This window comes from Primulina huaijiensis, chromosome 8 (genome assembly GCF_012295235.1).
Source record: "Primulina huaijiensis isolate GDHJ02 chromosome 8, ASM1229523v2, whole genome shotgun sequence".
NCBI classification, from domain to species: domain Eukaryota; kingdom Viridiplantae; phylum Streptophyta; class Magnoliopsida; order Lamiales; family Gesneriaceae; genus Primulina; species Primulina huaijiensis.
This window is the reverse complement of record NC_133313.1, coordinates 2,455,475-2,471,407: the sequence shown is the minus strand read 5'-3', so window position 1 is coordinate 2,471,407 and position 15,933 is coordinate 2,455,475. Positions and strand designations below refer to the sequence as shown.

The 15,933-nt window shown below is 34.8% G+C and overlaps 1 protein-coding gene across 1 annotated transcript; it reads left to right on the top strand.

Moving 5' to 3' along the window:
• Positions 1-12,199: 12,199 nt before the first annotated feature.
• On the top strand, positions 12,200-13,616 carry LOC140983211 (transcription factor bHLH36-like). Its single transcript, XM_073450158.1, has 3 exons — positions 12,200-12,598; positions 12,737-13,072; positions 13,173-13,616. Exons 1-3 carry the CDS (start codon positions 12,332-12,334, stop codon positions 13,239-13,241), a joined length of 672 nt encoding a protein of 223 aa, XP_073306259.1. The 5' UTR covers positions 12,200-12,331; the 3' UTR covers positions 13,242-13,616.
• Positions 13,617-15,933: the final 2,317 nt, after the last annotated feature.

Here is a 15,933-nt window from a genome sequence, read left to right as displayed (position 1 = left end):
TCTTTTCTTCACGAAAAGATCCCAAAAGTATAGGGCACATGTGGTATCATCCTTCATTTAACTACAATCTCAAATATTGTTGGCCAAACTCATCCATACAACCTTTGAACCACATGTGCGGTGTGCCTAGTGAAAGCCACTTTTAAATATTAAATTTTCAATTAAAAATATAAATTAAATGAATTTCAATGGTTTGGTCTCACACAAAATAGGAAGGAAGGCTTGCATTAGCATGTTCTTCCAATTTGTTCCTTAATTTATTACTTCATTTAATGTTCAGTGTCTTGAAATATTTTGAATTGAAATTTCTTTTGCTAAAGAATACAGCTCAAGGACTTGGGTTTCCTTTACTTTCCTAATCTTAATTAGAAATTCAAACCAACTGCAAGACTCGTGAAAAAAAACACAGACAAGCTTGCAAACCAGTGAATTTGAGTAGGAAAAGGTTACCTTCTTTCCTCGAATGACAGACCCGTGCTCACCTTGTATAACCATGTACTTGGTGCCCCCAAGGTGTAACCCAGTAGGAGCTAATGTGCCCGGAATTTCAAAGATCATCGTTCAAGTCTCTGAGCCGGTGCTCTCCGAGGCTTTCGTTCTGGCTTTCAGCAACTTTTCGCCCAATCTGTCGCATGATTTGCTGGCGCCACTTGTCGGGCTCCGCCAAATCTCTGCACGCGGACGCGAGGTAGGGGCGGCGCTCTTTGGGCTTCTTCTTCTTATCCTCTTTCATGGAAATCAAGTGGGTCAACGTCAATTGAGCTTTCGCATCGTTACGAGCCGTGGCGGGATGGTCGAATTATCAGTTAGTTCCCGTCCTCCGATGTCGTAGAAGAAAAAGCTCTTCTGCTCATCCTCTTTCATGGAAATGAAGGCTGAACGAGTTCCTGTTCCCTGATGTCGTGTAAGACAAAGCTCATGCCACGTTTACATTTGTGACCGGCAACCGTACAAAAACAGGCCTTTTTCAAATTATTCGTGCTTTCATATATGTAAATATTTCCTGTAATAATATATGTAACGTCAATAAAAATTTACCATATTATTATTAATTATGAAAAACATGTATTGATTATGAAATTTTGGACTGGTTGATCTTGTGTCGTTATGTAATATTTTCAGTAATAATATATGTACCATCAATAAAAAATTTACCATATTATTAATTATGAAAAAAATGTATGGATTTTGAAATTTTAAAATAAGTTCTAACTCATTAATTAGAAACATTACATAAGAGAACGACTAAAATGATATTTACACTAACATGATTAAATATTAGTAATCGTGTTTTTTTAGCGAAAATCATAAAAATTATTAAGAATAAAGATAATTACAGTCTTCATTCAAAACATCAAAGATAAAATCTGGAGGAGTATTCCAGATCGAGGGACGATCATAGAAACAAGATGTCCTAGCAAGATTGTGGGCAACCTTGTTTGCTTGTTTACGTGTGAAACAGACACTGAACGATAGTCTTTGACGAAGTACTTCACGACACTCTGAGATAATTGCACCAAATTCTGAGTCATCTTCTCTTTCCAAGTTTATTGCCTCAACAACTACTTTAGAATCGGACTCAAAGATTACATCTTGAACATTCATGCTTTTTACGCCCAGCTAAGGGCTTCCTTGAACGCCATTGCTTCTGCATCTTTAATTCCTACTCTTCCAAAGAACAAATTAGTTTTAGCTGAAATAAATAGTCCATCTGAGCCTCGAAGGACCATTCCTACCCGATGTTCCTTGAACCATTCTGTACCGATGCATAGACATTGCATTTTAGTGCTTGGGCTTGTGGTTTTTGCCAGGTAACTCTCTCCCCGTCCTGCTGGTTTGTTCTATAACAATTTAGGTCATTGTTTTTTGGGATGAAATTTGATACAAAATTTTGAAAATATGAAATAAATATATGATATTTCAGAACTAAATGTTTTATATCTGATATTAATATATTATTTTGAATACTCAAATAAATATAACAAAATTTGATATTAATGACACGTCTTTTTCGGATGAAAATTAGGTACAAAAATTTAAAATCTCAATTGATATATGATGTTTGAGAATTAAATGTATCTGACACTAATATATGATTTTTGAGTACTCAATCATATGTAACAAATTTTGGCATTAATGTTTTTTTCTAGATGAAAATTGATATAAAACATTTAAAATATGATACTAATATATGATATTTCAGTATAAACTCTTTCAGTTATGATCTAATATATGAGAATTGAGAACACAAACAAGTGTAAAAAATATTGATATTAATATAGTTGTTCTAATTCTATTATCAAAAATTTTATCTTTTGTAAAAATTTTATCTTTTATATCAAATCTAAAACAATTTGTTTTGCAATATCATACATATGTTCTATATTTTAAATGTTTTGTATCGCATTTCATTAAAAATAATAATAATTGTTGGTTCAAGGAGTGCATAAATATTTTTTGTGTGAATCGGGAACTGCAGATAAAGTTTGTGTCTGACAAAGACTGAACACACATTTAACTATGTTGTTGAGAATTTTAAAACAAATCTTCCAATTATTTATATATTTATATTATACATATATTCTTAAAAAAACCACACACAACATTTAACCTTATTATGATTGCATACGACATGGGACTAAGCCCAAATGTGTTTCGGAGAATAAATTTTGATCAGTTAAATGATTAAAATCAAAACCAATTTTTTGAGAGATTTTGTAATTTTTCCCAATAATATTATCCAATTCTCATGTTGCGATAGTTCAAATTGAGATAAAAGAGACCATTTTCAAGTCAAAGAAGAAACAATCGATGTTATTAAAAACACAAAAACTCATGTGAGACGGTCTTACTATCAATTTTGTGAAACAGATATTCTATATGTGTTATCCACGAAAAAATATTACTTTTTATGTCAAATATATTAATTTTTATTGTAAATATGAACATAATTGATCCGTTTCACGAATAATTATCTGTGAGATCGTCTTATAAAAGACCTACTCTGTTCAAAAACTTCGGACCCTTCAAAATTCGAGCCAAAACCATTAAAATCGTTGAGAACGTCATTCGATCCTTCTAACTTGGGATATCTCTCGATCTTCGAACCGCAACACCAAATCTCCTCCAAATCAATTCAATACAATAAAATATAGTACATAGTTTGTTACATGCATGAGATCTGCTGACATAATTGTCTCATATTTCCAATTATTCTATAAATATGTAATCAAAAAATATTATTTATTCTATAAATATATGCATGATGATTACCAAGGTGTAACGACTTATTTATTCTATTTGAAAACTTAAATTTTATGTAAATCTAAATTTCGGTTTTTAAAAAATGCGTAGATCTAAATTTCCAGATTTTTTTTTCGTTTTGCAAATGTGTTTAATCGACTTGTTTAAAATTAGTGTTTTTAGTTATATATTATTTTGGGAGGTTATTATATACGATTATTTAATTAATAATGTATATATCTTTATATATAATATTTATAAAAACCATGAGTATCTTGGATTAAACTAACTTACTACACTATAATCAAATTTTAACCACTTAAACGACCACAACCCAAAATATATCAATTTGTAAGATGATTATATTAATTATCTTGATATTAAATTTATCATTAACCTACAACCTAAAATCAACACAAAAATTTTTTCTTTCTTTCTTCTTATTATTTTATGGCAAAATTATAATTTTAATGTTGTAAGTCGATTTTTTTTTTTTGACTTTTAGTCTCGTAACTTGTCGAAATTTTAATGCGTATAAAATGAGCTTTGTTTTTGGCATGTGAATCATATAAGAGATCAGCATGCTAAATAAATAATATTTGATGAGTTTAATGCTTTCCAACAAAAGAAAAGACGATGACCAAAAAATCCAAATCACACTAAAAAAATTAAATTTTAACAAAATACATGACTAAAATCTAAAATATATAACTTACAAAACTAAAATTACAACTTTCCATTAATTTTTGAGTAGGTATCATGTTAGACGGTCTCACGAATTTTTATCTGTGAGACGGGTCAACCCTACCGATATTCAGAATAAAAGTAATACTCTTAGCATAAAAAGTAATACTTTTTTATTGATGACCTGAATAAGAGATCTGTCTCATAAAATATGACTCATGAGATCGTTTCACGTTAGTTTTTCCCTAAATTTTAAAGAGAATACTCGTACTAAAATGAGTACTTTGTCCCGGCTATCCAACAGACTACTGTCATGCGCAGTAACTTATATATTTGTTCACTTTAGAAAGTCTCTATATACTTACCTCAGATTTAAACTTTAATTAATTTAATAATTTTTTATCAGCGTTTATTAAGGTTTTTAACATGTGAGTATATACTGATAAACTCGTGTTTTAAATGACTCAAATTGTCGCATTTTAATGTAAAATATATACCATAGGACAAAATAATTTTTTTACTGTACGTATATTATGCGGATTTTAAGGTCAGTATATACTCACATGTTAAAAACCTTAATAAACGCTGATAAAAAAATTATTAAATTAATTAAAGTTTAAATCTCCACGAAATCAATTTGTGCCTCTCAGCACTTAAAATTAAATTTTCAACTCTGTACGTAAGATTTTTCGAATCATTTTGATGTTTATTGGTAATGAATATTATACAAATCATTATTGGTCTTCTCTTATTAATACTAATGATTGCTGCTTACACGTTATTTACGTAAGTATTACGTTAATTGTGAATTAATATTAGTAATTATATTATAGCCATTAATTTAAAAAAGGACAATTCATTTTTTGCGATAATTATATTATTGATTATATATATATAATTTTATGAAAAATGACTAATTGCCAGAAGAAGTCAAGTTACTGTATGAGACATAATTTTAATCAAAATCTAATATACACCAATTTAAATGACACTTTTGTAAAAGTCAAAACCCCACCCTACTACTGTAACCCAACAGTGTTATTTTAATGTTTACTGTTGGTATTGTGGCCACGAGGGTCCACATGCAATTCTTCCCACGTTTCTCCCAAGAATAAAACTGTAGAATTTGTTCCTTCAAATTTTATTTTTATTTTGTTTAAAAGATAATCGATGCTGGTGGTCGTTTGATTCTTGAATTTGTACTATAAATAAAGCGAAAGTACTCAAAAATTATATTGATGTCAGCCAGGTAAATCAGGTGAGTTAGATCAGCGATTTATCAGGCCAGATATGTGCTTCACGAGAATGCTAGAGGTCGAGCAAATAGTACTCGAGCTGAATGATCTGCACACTTTAAGAGCAAAGAACGTTAGTAGAGAGTCAGAAGGTTTTTCGGCATAGTCACACCGACGCTCAAGTCAATCAAGTGTTTAAGCAAAGGAAAATGAGATATAGAGAATATATATTGAGTGTTTGTGAAAAGTGTAATGTGAGTAGAATGTCTTATGATCAAGTAAACCAGAATATTTACAGGAGAAAAGTCTTGTTTTCAGTGTTCATATACTCTCATGGCAGGATGAATGCCCATATCATGCCCTCTGACGCTGTACAACTGACAACCTATATTGCTTCTTATTTTGTCACTTCACTCCTATGTGCGCTGAATGACATGCTAATGATTTCGAAGCATGGATTCCCACACCCGTGGACTTAGAATCTTCAGCTGTCTCGAAGTGTTCGGGTAGCGATCGTGATGCGAGAACATAGACAGTCCCTCGATTTGTTAAATATTCTTACACTGCTCGGGCTAAAATGACAATCCAAGCTTACTAGAGCATGCGTTGGTCTAGTCATCCAGGGAAGGTTTACTAAATAGTCTCTTTACATGGGCTGATTATTACCCCGAATTCCCATATCTTTCCGATCTATACCTTGCTCGAGTTCCTGGATGACTTGGGTGCTTCAAGGGGTATTACCACTCTCTCCGTCTATAGTCGGACTAGAACCTCACTCGTTGTCCCGAGTGATTGGATTCAGGAGAGAGAATAATATATATTTTGAATTTACGGAGGCTAGGGCTGATGAAATCATGACGTAAAACCTAACAGTCAAAGAGACAGATTCCTCACCGACACTGCTTCATTTACCTGACCTGACTTTCCATCTCCTCGGGTTGACCCAGTACAATTTCCAAAGTGCAACCCGTTCGTTCATTTATTTCGAGATCAACAGCTTGGATCACCTTCTTCTCTCCTATAAATACTAATTGTATTAATACCTCATTTCACATTTTTGCATCATCGCGCTTTACTCTACCGCTCCTAAGATTGTCGCGTCCCCTGCTCCTCCGACAAACTCATGTCTTTTACTCCGGCCAATTTTTTCTTCATTTTACTCGTAAGTTCTTTTTTTTTCTTCGAGATATCTCCAATTCTACTTCTTCCACCTCAGGTGCCAACGCTTGTGGTTCTTCGGACCTAGAGTCCGTCATGTTGCAATCCGATTCCACTACTTCTTTGTCTCCCGCCATCTTCCCCACAAACTTCCTTCTTGCAATCCCAAGAGTTTAAAGTGGCTGTTGAGGACATGGCCTACTCCTTCTTCCGAGCCAGCTTCGATAAGTGCTATGAGCAGTTTGAAGAGGCTGACTTTCTCTCGGCATATAAAGAACGCTTCCCCGACTTTGACGGGCTATCAATTTGCTTCTAAAGGATGAGGAAGGTGTAAAAGGAAGGATGTCGATGTTGCAGGGTCCGAGGTCCCGAATAATGTAGAATATGCTGGTAAAAGTTTTCCTTTGTTTTTGGATTTCTGGTCTCTTGGCCTTGATTTGTATTTTTCTGACGCGTAAACAAAATTTTTCTTCCTGATTTTGCCCACATTTCCCCTTCTTTTTATAATTTTCAAGTAGACCGAGCTAAGATAAGCACAAAAAATATATTCTAAGTGCTGAGAATTAACCGGCCTTCAAGGTTGGGTTAATTTCATCCGGTCACCTTGAGGAATGAATTTAAAACTTATAAAAATTCTCAAAGTGTTACAAGATGACCAGGCAGGCTTGAATTATTCTAAACACTTGATGAATATTAATCATAAAATTTTATGAGGCCAAGTTTAAGGCACACGGACCTACCCCTTTTGGGTCATGGATTCACAGCCCTCATGATACCCCATGGAACCTCACTCACAGAACTCCCCACAACTGGCTGTGGAGTACGTGCCTCCCCAGGTTTCGAATCCAAAACCTCGTTCATGCCATAAGTACTTGGATTAAAGAATCTTAGTACAAATGTGAATTATGAGTGTTCAAACTTTGGGTAAAATCGAAAAAACCGAAAATTCAAACCGAAAAAACCGAACACCGAACCGAACCGAAAGCCGAATTTTGTAATTTGGATATAATTATTAAAACCGAAGCTTATTTGGTTCGGTTTTGAATAATTTTTAGTTGATTGTTGTTTGTTTAATTAGTTTAGACCTTATATTTAAATATTTTACAAAGAAATCATGTAAAAAGTTAACATATTATATTTTACAATATAATTATATTATTAATTTAAATAATTATGCCAAAACCGAATTAATCGAACGAAATAACCGAACTGTTTTGATAGAAAACCGAACTGAACCAAACCGAAGGAAAATGGTTCGGATATCGAATTATATATTTCTAAAATCGATAACCGAAAAAACCGAAATAAAAATTTCAAAACCGAACCGAACCGACCGATGAACATCTCTAATGTGAGTAAGTGTCGCATGGACTATCACAAGGTCTGTGATTGCAGGACTCAAAAGAGGCAGGCCAATGGGTCTTACAATAAAAACGCCTTTTATTGTAAGACCCATTGGCATACCTCTTTTGGGTCCTGCAATAACAGCCCGCATGATACCCTATAGAACCTTACTCACAGAACTCTCCACATCTGGCTGTGGAGTACAAGCCTTCCCAGGTTTCGAACCCCTAGCTCAATTGGTACCAGGTTTCTTTAATCCAAGTACTTATGACTTGAACGAGGTATTGGGTTCGAAACCTGGGGAAGCACGTATTCCACAACCAGATGTGGGGAGTTATGTGACTATGGTTCCATGGGGTATCATGAGAGATGTAATTGCAGGACCCAAAAGAGGTAGGTCCATGGGCTTTACACCAGGTGTCCCGTGAACATAGATGAAAAAGTGCCAGAGCTTTTGGTAAACCCTGAGCTTTGATAGGAATCCAGAGTCTCGTGCCTCTCGGGCCTTTGAAAGATAAAGTGTTAGGGCTTCGTATCTCTCAGGCTTTGAAGAAAGCGGAGAACTATTGCCTCCCAAGCCCATGAAAGGTAAAATGTCGGGCCTCGTACCTCCCGAGCTTTGATAGGATACCAGTGCCCCATTCCTCTCGGGCTTATGAAAGATAAGGTGTCGGGGCCTCATGCCTACTGTGCCTTTGAAAGAAAAAGTGTTGGTGCCTCAAACTGATTACTGGCTCATCTCGTTGTCTTTTGTTATTCACTCCCAAACTTTTTTCACAGCACTACGTCTTTCGAGATCGATTGGAATCACAATCTATAGACCCTCCAGAAATTATTTTGATTACAACCAGAGTAAGGGATTTTCCCCAAAATTTCTCCCATCGGGATTTGTCTGATGCGGAGGGCTGGTCATGACCTCTCGACCTGGGCTTGAAACTCGGTCGTTGGCGTAAGAGTTGGGTCCCAAGTTCCTAGGTACATACGGAGGTCCCCGATCTTTCCTCACCGACGGACCGGCTTCAACAAGGTCTGGTCGGGAATGGTCCTTTTTCAATCGCTTACATTAGCTGGTATCATGATAGCCTTCTTGATGATACGCACAATATTTCATTGCTGCCCTCGAGTCCTAAGAGGACCACGAGGGCTGGGAAACAAGCTTATCCTCATCACAAAGGTGTACTATAAGATCTTTCCGAACTTTCAGGTGTGCGTATTAGGAAAATCGCCTTAAGAGGTTCTTTTTTTGTGCTCTGTCTTCCACCCTCCCAAGTCGATCACCGTTTCCTTCTTCATGGATTTTTTCTTCTGCTTCTGAACTTCTTCCATGTTAATGCACTTTTCCGCTCAGGATAATAGATCTTCAAAATCCCATAGTAGCCTTTTTACCAGTGATTGGAAGAAGTCTCCTTCCCGGAGTTACAACGTAAAGGCTTTAATTTTGGTCTTAGGGCACTAAAAGGCACTTATAAGGCTGCTTTGTTGAACTTACAGATGTATGCTCTCAATGACTCGTCCCCACTCTGTTTCACCTCAAACAGGCTGAAAGCATTTTTCTTTTACCTCTTGCTGCTGCTAAAGTGGTGCAAGAAAATGCTCTTGAAGTCATCGAAAGAGTGTGATTTGTCGCTTGACCTTGTCAAACCACCGTTGAGCGTAGTCCATCAAATTGGTCAAGAAAGCTTTGCCTTTGATCGTATCCTCCTAGGAATGCAGCATGGTAATGTTCTCGAATAAGATCAAATGTTCTTTGGGATCGGTGTTACCATTATACTCTCTGAATTTGGTCGACTTGTAGTAGATAGGCAGGGGATCATTAACTATTTGAGTGGAGAAATAACGCCCTCGTGATTGGACTCGAGGGGTTCGGGAGAACACGATTTTCCTTGCAACTTTTTTCATTCTTTCTTAAATCTATCAATTTCGTTCTTTTTGTCCTGGGGATTAGATTCATTCTCGGATCCATCTTCTTGATGCATATGGCGGTTGATGGGAGGTAACTTTTCTGCAATGGATTTCTAGACAGCCACTGCTATCCATTGGATCAGCTGTTCTGAATTGATTGTTAAAGTTTGCTGAGGAGGTGGATTCACTAGGGGGACCTCTGAGTCTATGATCTCCATACTGGAATCATCCTTCCACACTGATTTTCTGGTAGAAACTATATCTATGTATTAGATTTTTTCCCACAGACGACGCCAATGATGTCAGTCGGGTAAATCAGACGAGCTGCATGAGCGATTTACCGGGCCAGATATGTGCTTCACGAGAATGCTAGAGACCGAGTAGATAGTCCTCGAGCTGAATGGTCTACACACTTTTAAGAGCAAAGAACGTTAGAGGGGCGGTAGAAGGTTTTTTGGCATAGTTATTCCAACCTCAAGTAAGTCAAGTGTTTACGTAAATAAAAATGCAATATAGAGAGTATATATTGAGTGCTTCTGAATAGTTTTTTAGCGAGTAGAATGTCTTATGATCAAGTAAACCTGAGTATTTATAGGCGATAAGTCAATGATGACCTTGTTTTCAGTGCTCTACCACTCCTCATGGCAAGATGGATGCCCATACCCTTCTCCCTGACAATGTCACAACTGACAACCCATATTGCTTTTAGTCTTGTCACGTCACCCCTATGTGCGCTGAATGACATGCTAATTAATTCGAAACATGGCTTCCCATACTTGTGAGCTTAGAATCTCCAGCTGTCTCGAAGTGCTCGGGTAGTGATCGTGCTGCAAGAGCATAGACAGACCCCTGCTTCGTTAAATATTCTTACATCGCTTGGGCAAAGTTGAGAATCCGGGCTTACTAGAGCATGTGCTAGTCTGATCATCCAGGGAAGGTTTACTAAAGAGTCTCTTTACTCGGGCAGGTTTTTACCTCAGTTTACCTTTTTTTCTGTCTATCCTATGCCCTTGTTCTAGCATATCTAAAATAGCTCATAGTCAAGTATTATATATTAGTACTATATTTTCATTGTTATGTAGTGAATTTCATCTGAAAAGACAAATGTATCATTAATATCAATATTTGTTATACATATTTGGGTACTCAAAAATCATATATTTGTACCAAATTTTAAATAATTGGTACCCAAATATAATATATTAACATCATATTTTTAATCTTTTTTTTTACCGATTTTCATCGGAGAAAAAAATATGTTGGCTCGGAGAGTGCACACATTTTGTTGTGGATTAGTGGGTGCAACCACATTATTTTTCTGACAAGAACTGAATGCAAATTTAAGTTTGGATGTAGAGATTTAAAGCAAATTACATTTTTTTCTTAAAATATTATTTTCTCATAATATATTATTTTTGAATGAAACAAAATACAATACAATAAAATAAAACCTCATATATTAATTTTTAAAATTACTTTAACCACAATAATATTTCACACAAAAATTTATTATATATAAATAAATATTTATATTTAAATTTAATTGTATGCACGCAATTGCGTGCAAAAGTTTGCTAGTACCTATAATGTTGCCTTGTGCATACCAAAAAAATTAACTAGTTTCAACCGTCAAACCCCTTAAACCCATCAAATAATTATGTTCGTAACAGTTTTTTATATTTAAATTTTGAACTTCTATATTTATAGCATAAATTGAATAAAAAAAAATTCAAAAAAAGTGCGCAACACAATTTCAACCAAATATTAAAGGGAGCAATTCTTGCAATCCAATAATTCATAAAAATCTCACAACAATAATAATTAGATATTAAAGTATAAATAAGCCATAAAAAACCATATAAAAGAAAATTTCAAATAGGAAAGTTGGATGTTTATAATTGAGAGTGATAATATTTTACTCTAACAAAAACCTAAGTGACTTGGGAATGGGTTGATTATTGTACAATCTGTTACCCGATCCATACCCGTTCGAATACAAAAATTGAATACTCATTATCGAACTCTTACTCATGTAACACTACTCAAACTTAATCCAAACGAGTTGAGTTAGGGTTAGATATCCGTTCTATCCGCACACGTTGTTATCCCTAGTTGCAATTGTTTGGAAAACAAAACAGTAAAGATGACCATCAATTAAAAATGAACCAAATCATTTTGGTACACGAACTATTGATAAACTGATACGTATACTATTGTATGACTTAATTAGTACTCGAGACAACTAAAAAAATCAATTTTACTTTTAAATAAAATTGCTTTGAAAACTAACTACACATTTTATTGCTTAAAATTGTAAAAATAAATTTATATTTATTTAAAAATAATATTATAGTAAATAAATATTATACTCTTCATATAAAAATTGTAAAATTATTAATTAATACAATAATATATCAGTTGATAAATTATATACTCAAATATAAAATATTTTCAAAATATTTAAATATACAATAAATTTATTTTTTTAGTTTAATAATATACTAAATTAAATAATTACAATAATTCATCTATCATTTTATAATTAATCAATTAGTTTTCATATCAAAATAAAATTTTGTTCATTTAAAATTATAGTTGTGGGGTCATTTCTTCAATCTCCTATATTTCGAGCATCTTGCAATGGATCCACACCACCAAATTAGGGCCATTCCAGATCTCAACCCCTAACCAACCAAATCTTCTTCCTTATTATAAATTTCAAGAAATCCGAGAAGATAGGATTTGGAGATTTGTATTTATTAAAGATGTTTCCTTTACAACAAAGAGATGAGCTGGTTTTTGGAGCCCCTTCCACCCACCCAGGTGAAGTAATCCTACAGAGTCAGATCGCGAATCACGCTTTTCCTGATAATGATCTTATTGATAATAATACCAAAGAAAGCAAAAGAAAGAGGAGCGATGAATGCAATGTGAAGAGGGTTTTGCACAGAGAAAATGAGCGGCACAGAAGGCAAGAAATGGCTAATCTCTACGCTTCTCTTCGGACCCTTCTGCCTCTCGAGTATATCAAGGTCCGAGAGAAAGATTCTCAAACCCTTTTCGTTTTTTCCAAGTTTGAATCTATCCATCTGGTTATTTTCTAGCAGGTACTAAGTTTGTGTTAGCTATGATTTAATTTTCCTCGTATCTGCGTTGTTGATGCTACATAGGGGAAGCGCTCAGTGTCAGATCACATGCAGGAGGCTGTGAATTACATAAAACACATGCAGGAGCGTATTCAAGAACTGAAAATGCGACTAGAAAAGCGATCTAATTTCTCAGGGACAAAAATGGCAAGTTCAAACAGTAACGAAAAATTGGTCAATCGTGTGGTGGTGACTCCGGGCCGGGAAGGAGTGGAGATTCTTATCAGCAGCAGCTGTAAAAGTTTCGGGCTCGGGCTCTCGGGCGTGCTACAGGAGCTTCAGGCCAGAGGCCTAAATGTTGTTTCTTGTCTTTCCACCAAAGAAAATGATCAGAGGTTTCTTCACAAAATCCATGCCGAGGTAAAGTTACCGATAATCAGAATGATGAATTAGCTAGGTTTTTTAGTACTTTTATCCACTTTTCTTCTGATTTTTTTCTGCTTGATTCATATATTTGCAGTTGATTGATGATCTTAAAGACATTGACTTACCCGTTATGCAAGAAAGACTGCTCCATTTGATTAATTAATGGAGACGAATGGATCTGTCAGATCTCTTCCTGGGTTTTTTCGAAACTGTATGAGCGTTGTCCCGGCAGGAGAATCTGAACTTTAAATTGTACACATGTGGGAATTGTGTTTCCAGTAATTGTTATACTGTTTTAGGTTTTTCTTGTTATTTGAAATAAGATTTTTTAGATCAACCAATTGAGGATTGGGTTTTATTTCTGTCCGTAAATATACCTTGTTCAGTTCCCCTGGATTCTTATTCGAGAGATTCTTCGTAACACTGTTCTTTTTTTTTCTTTTTTTTTTTTGTGTTGCACTTGCTGGTTAGCGTTTCTGTGCAGATACATTTGTTGTATGCACAAACTTTCTGGAACAATTGATGTTCAGTTCTGTTCTGTTTGTTAGCCGCTTGTGATTTAAGTCTGTGAGCAATAAGACAAATACTTCGTTAGGAAGTACATATCGTGGTACGAGATGCATAACGAACATTGAATCATTGTTCGGAAAAATGGGGCACTACACTCACCTGGTACTGGAGTGTATCATGTATGTCGCGTCTCCGCGCGGTTCCATGCATTAGTCCTCTTCTATTCTTTAATAGCTCGTAAGCCCTTCTGTTGCAGGAGTTGTGCCCGTCTTTATTCTCTTCATTGCAAAGTTTTAATGTATTATATAACGTGGTTTGAGCTGTGCCTATCATTCAGTTGCTGTAACAGTGGCGGAGCTGCCTGGAGTTTGGCTTATCAAAAGCGGGAAATTATACTCAAATTGACATTAGGGGAGAGCAAAATACTAAATTTATGTGCGAAGAACATATTGAAATGTATAAATTATCTTTTGTATATTTGATGATCAACCAAGCTACCTTCAAATGATCGAGATTGGATCTTGCTGCCAACAGGTCAAATTTTTTTTACCAGCAATGTTTTAGAGTAGGTGTCCAGCAAGTCAACTTGTGGCTTGGACTTTATCGAATCTTGATTAAAACGATCTTTAGTTTAATAATAATGTACGATTTAATCTAATTATTACATTTATTTTTTTGTATACTTATGCAAGATTCATAGATAAAGTCCATGAATATATTATAAATACCATGAGGTACACGAGTCTAGTGTATCATGAAATTTATTAGGAAGTGTGTTGTATATTCTAAACTAATTTCTAGTCGATCCAGCAGCCTAAAACAAGGACAAATGTAACTCGAGCTCGAGACTAGCATTTTTGATGTTAACGTCATGTTTCATTGGTAAATGCATGAAGATGTCTACTCATGCAGTTGAGTGCTCATTGGATGAGGCACTGAACAACCCGCTCTCGGATTTTCCAAATGGTTAACACTTATCGAGTGGATTAATCAACGGTTATAGTTGTACATTATTAGTCATTTGACCCGCGATAATATGGAGGTTCTGCTTACTAGCACTGCACTTTGACTCGTTTACCGACTCCAGTCGAGGTGACGAGATTGGGTGTATCTCCAACATACGTAAGAGTCAATACGTTGTAGTTGGGAATTCACCTCTTACCTACGATGTGGATAACTTATATAATATGATTAGTTAATAGTGAGAAGAATCTCTAGCGAGAGTAAGAGTTGTGCTTTACGGAAAACCCTTTCCCTATGATCACTCAAAGTTACATCGCATCGCTATTGAATCCATTTGCAACTCTCGATGTACCAATAGTTGCAGATTCAATCGGAATATACGTGTTGAAGGGACCGCACTGTAAGTTAACTATAACCTACTTGTTCTTGTAGACACTATCAGTGATATCTAGAGGAACATAGAAAGATGTTACTAGTCGCTCTTACCATGATCCGATTAGTGCCATTGTCACGTCCCGAGCCTGTGGTTAATCAATACCGGAGTTGTTCAACAATCATATAATCGTAAAACAATAAGTCTCGTAGTACAATATATACCAAAACCAGTCTATTTCAAAAAATAACTCAAAATAATATTACTTTTATAATGAAAAACTCCAAAATAAAATAGCATTGCAGAAACATTTCAACTTAATAAAATAATTTTGAAATAACGTGACTAAACTAAATTCTTGAATTGAAACATATTAATCACGAGTCCCAAAACATATTTTGCTCTCCCTCTACTTTTTCTTCGTTCTTATCTTGGAGGAAAAGTAATAGTTGAGTATTTTGTGAAATAATCAGCAAGTGGGGAGTCGTTCGAAACACATAATAACATACATTTATAATTCTTGAAATATTTACATAATATATCATAATTTGAATCGAAACACATATTCATATTTCGTAGTTGGCGTTCCCACCCATATCCAATTGAATCATAGCATAGCTCAAAAAATAGGTTTTTTTCAACACAACACGAGATGAATAACTTATGCTCGAACGAAACTTTCAAAAATTTAAATTATTCATTTTTGAATTAATTTAAAACATAAGACTACATAAAAGAACAAGCGTGCCAGATTATACACAAAAACACATTTACCTTAGTATTGCTTGAATAATTCGAAACCATAGAAAAACCACGCAAACGACACTTCGAAAATATAGCACCACTTCGGCCAAAAAATAAGTCGTTTTGCATAATCATTTGCAACTTATAGAACCAATGGATCATGCTTAAACTTGCAACGTACGTCCACATGTAAGCAAAATAAATTTTGAACGGTAGCGATCAAGTTTGAAAATTGTTTTGACCTGTTTATGGACAAAACAATAGG

Excerpts from the sequence above, each read along its gene's own strand:
- LOC140983211 (XM_073450158.1), top strand. The coding sequence starts at position 12,332 with ATGTTTCCTTTACAACAAAGAGATGAGCTGGTTTTTGGAGCCCCTTCC. Across the intron at positions 12,599-12,736 it reads TGCCTCTCGAGTATATCAAG|GGGAAGCGCTCAGTGTCAGA; the intron begins GTCCGAGAGAAA and ends GATGCTACATAG. Across the intron at positions 13,073-13,172 it reads TTCACAAAATCCATGCCGAG|TTGATTGATGATCTTAAAGA; the intron begins GTAAAGTTACCG and ends ATATATTTGCAG.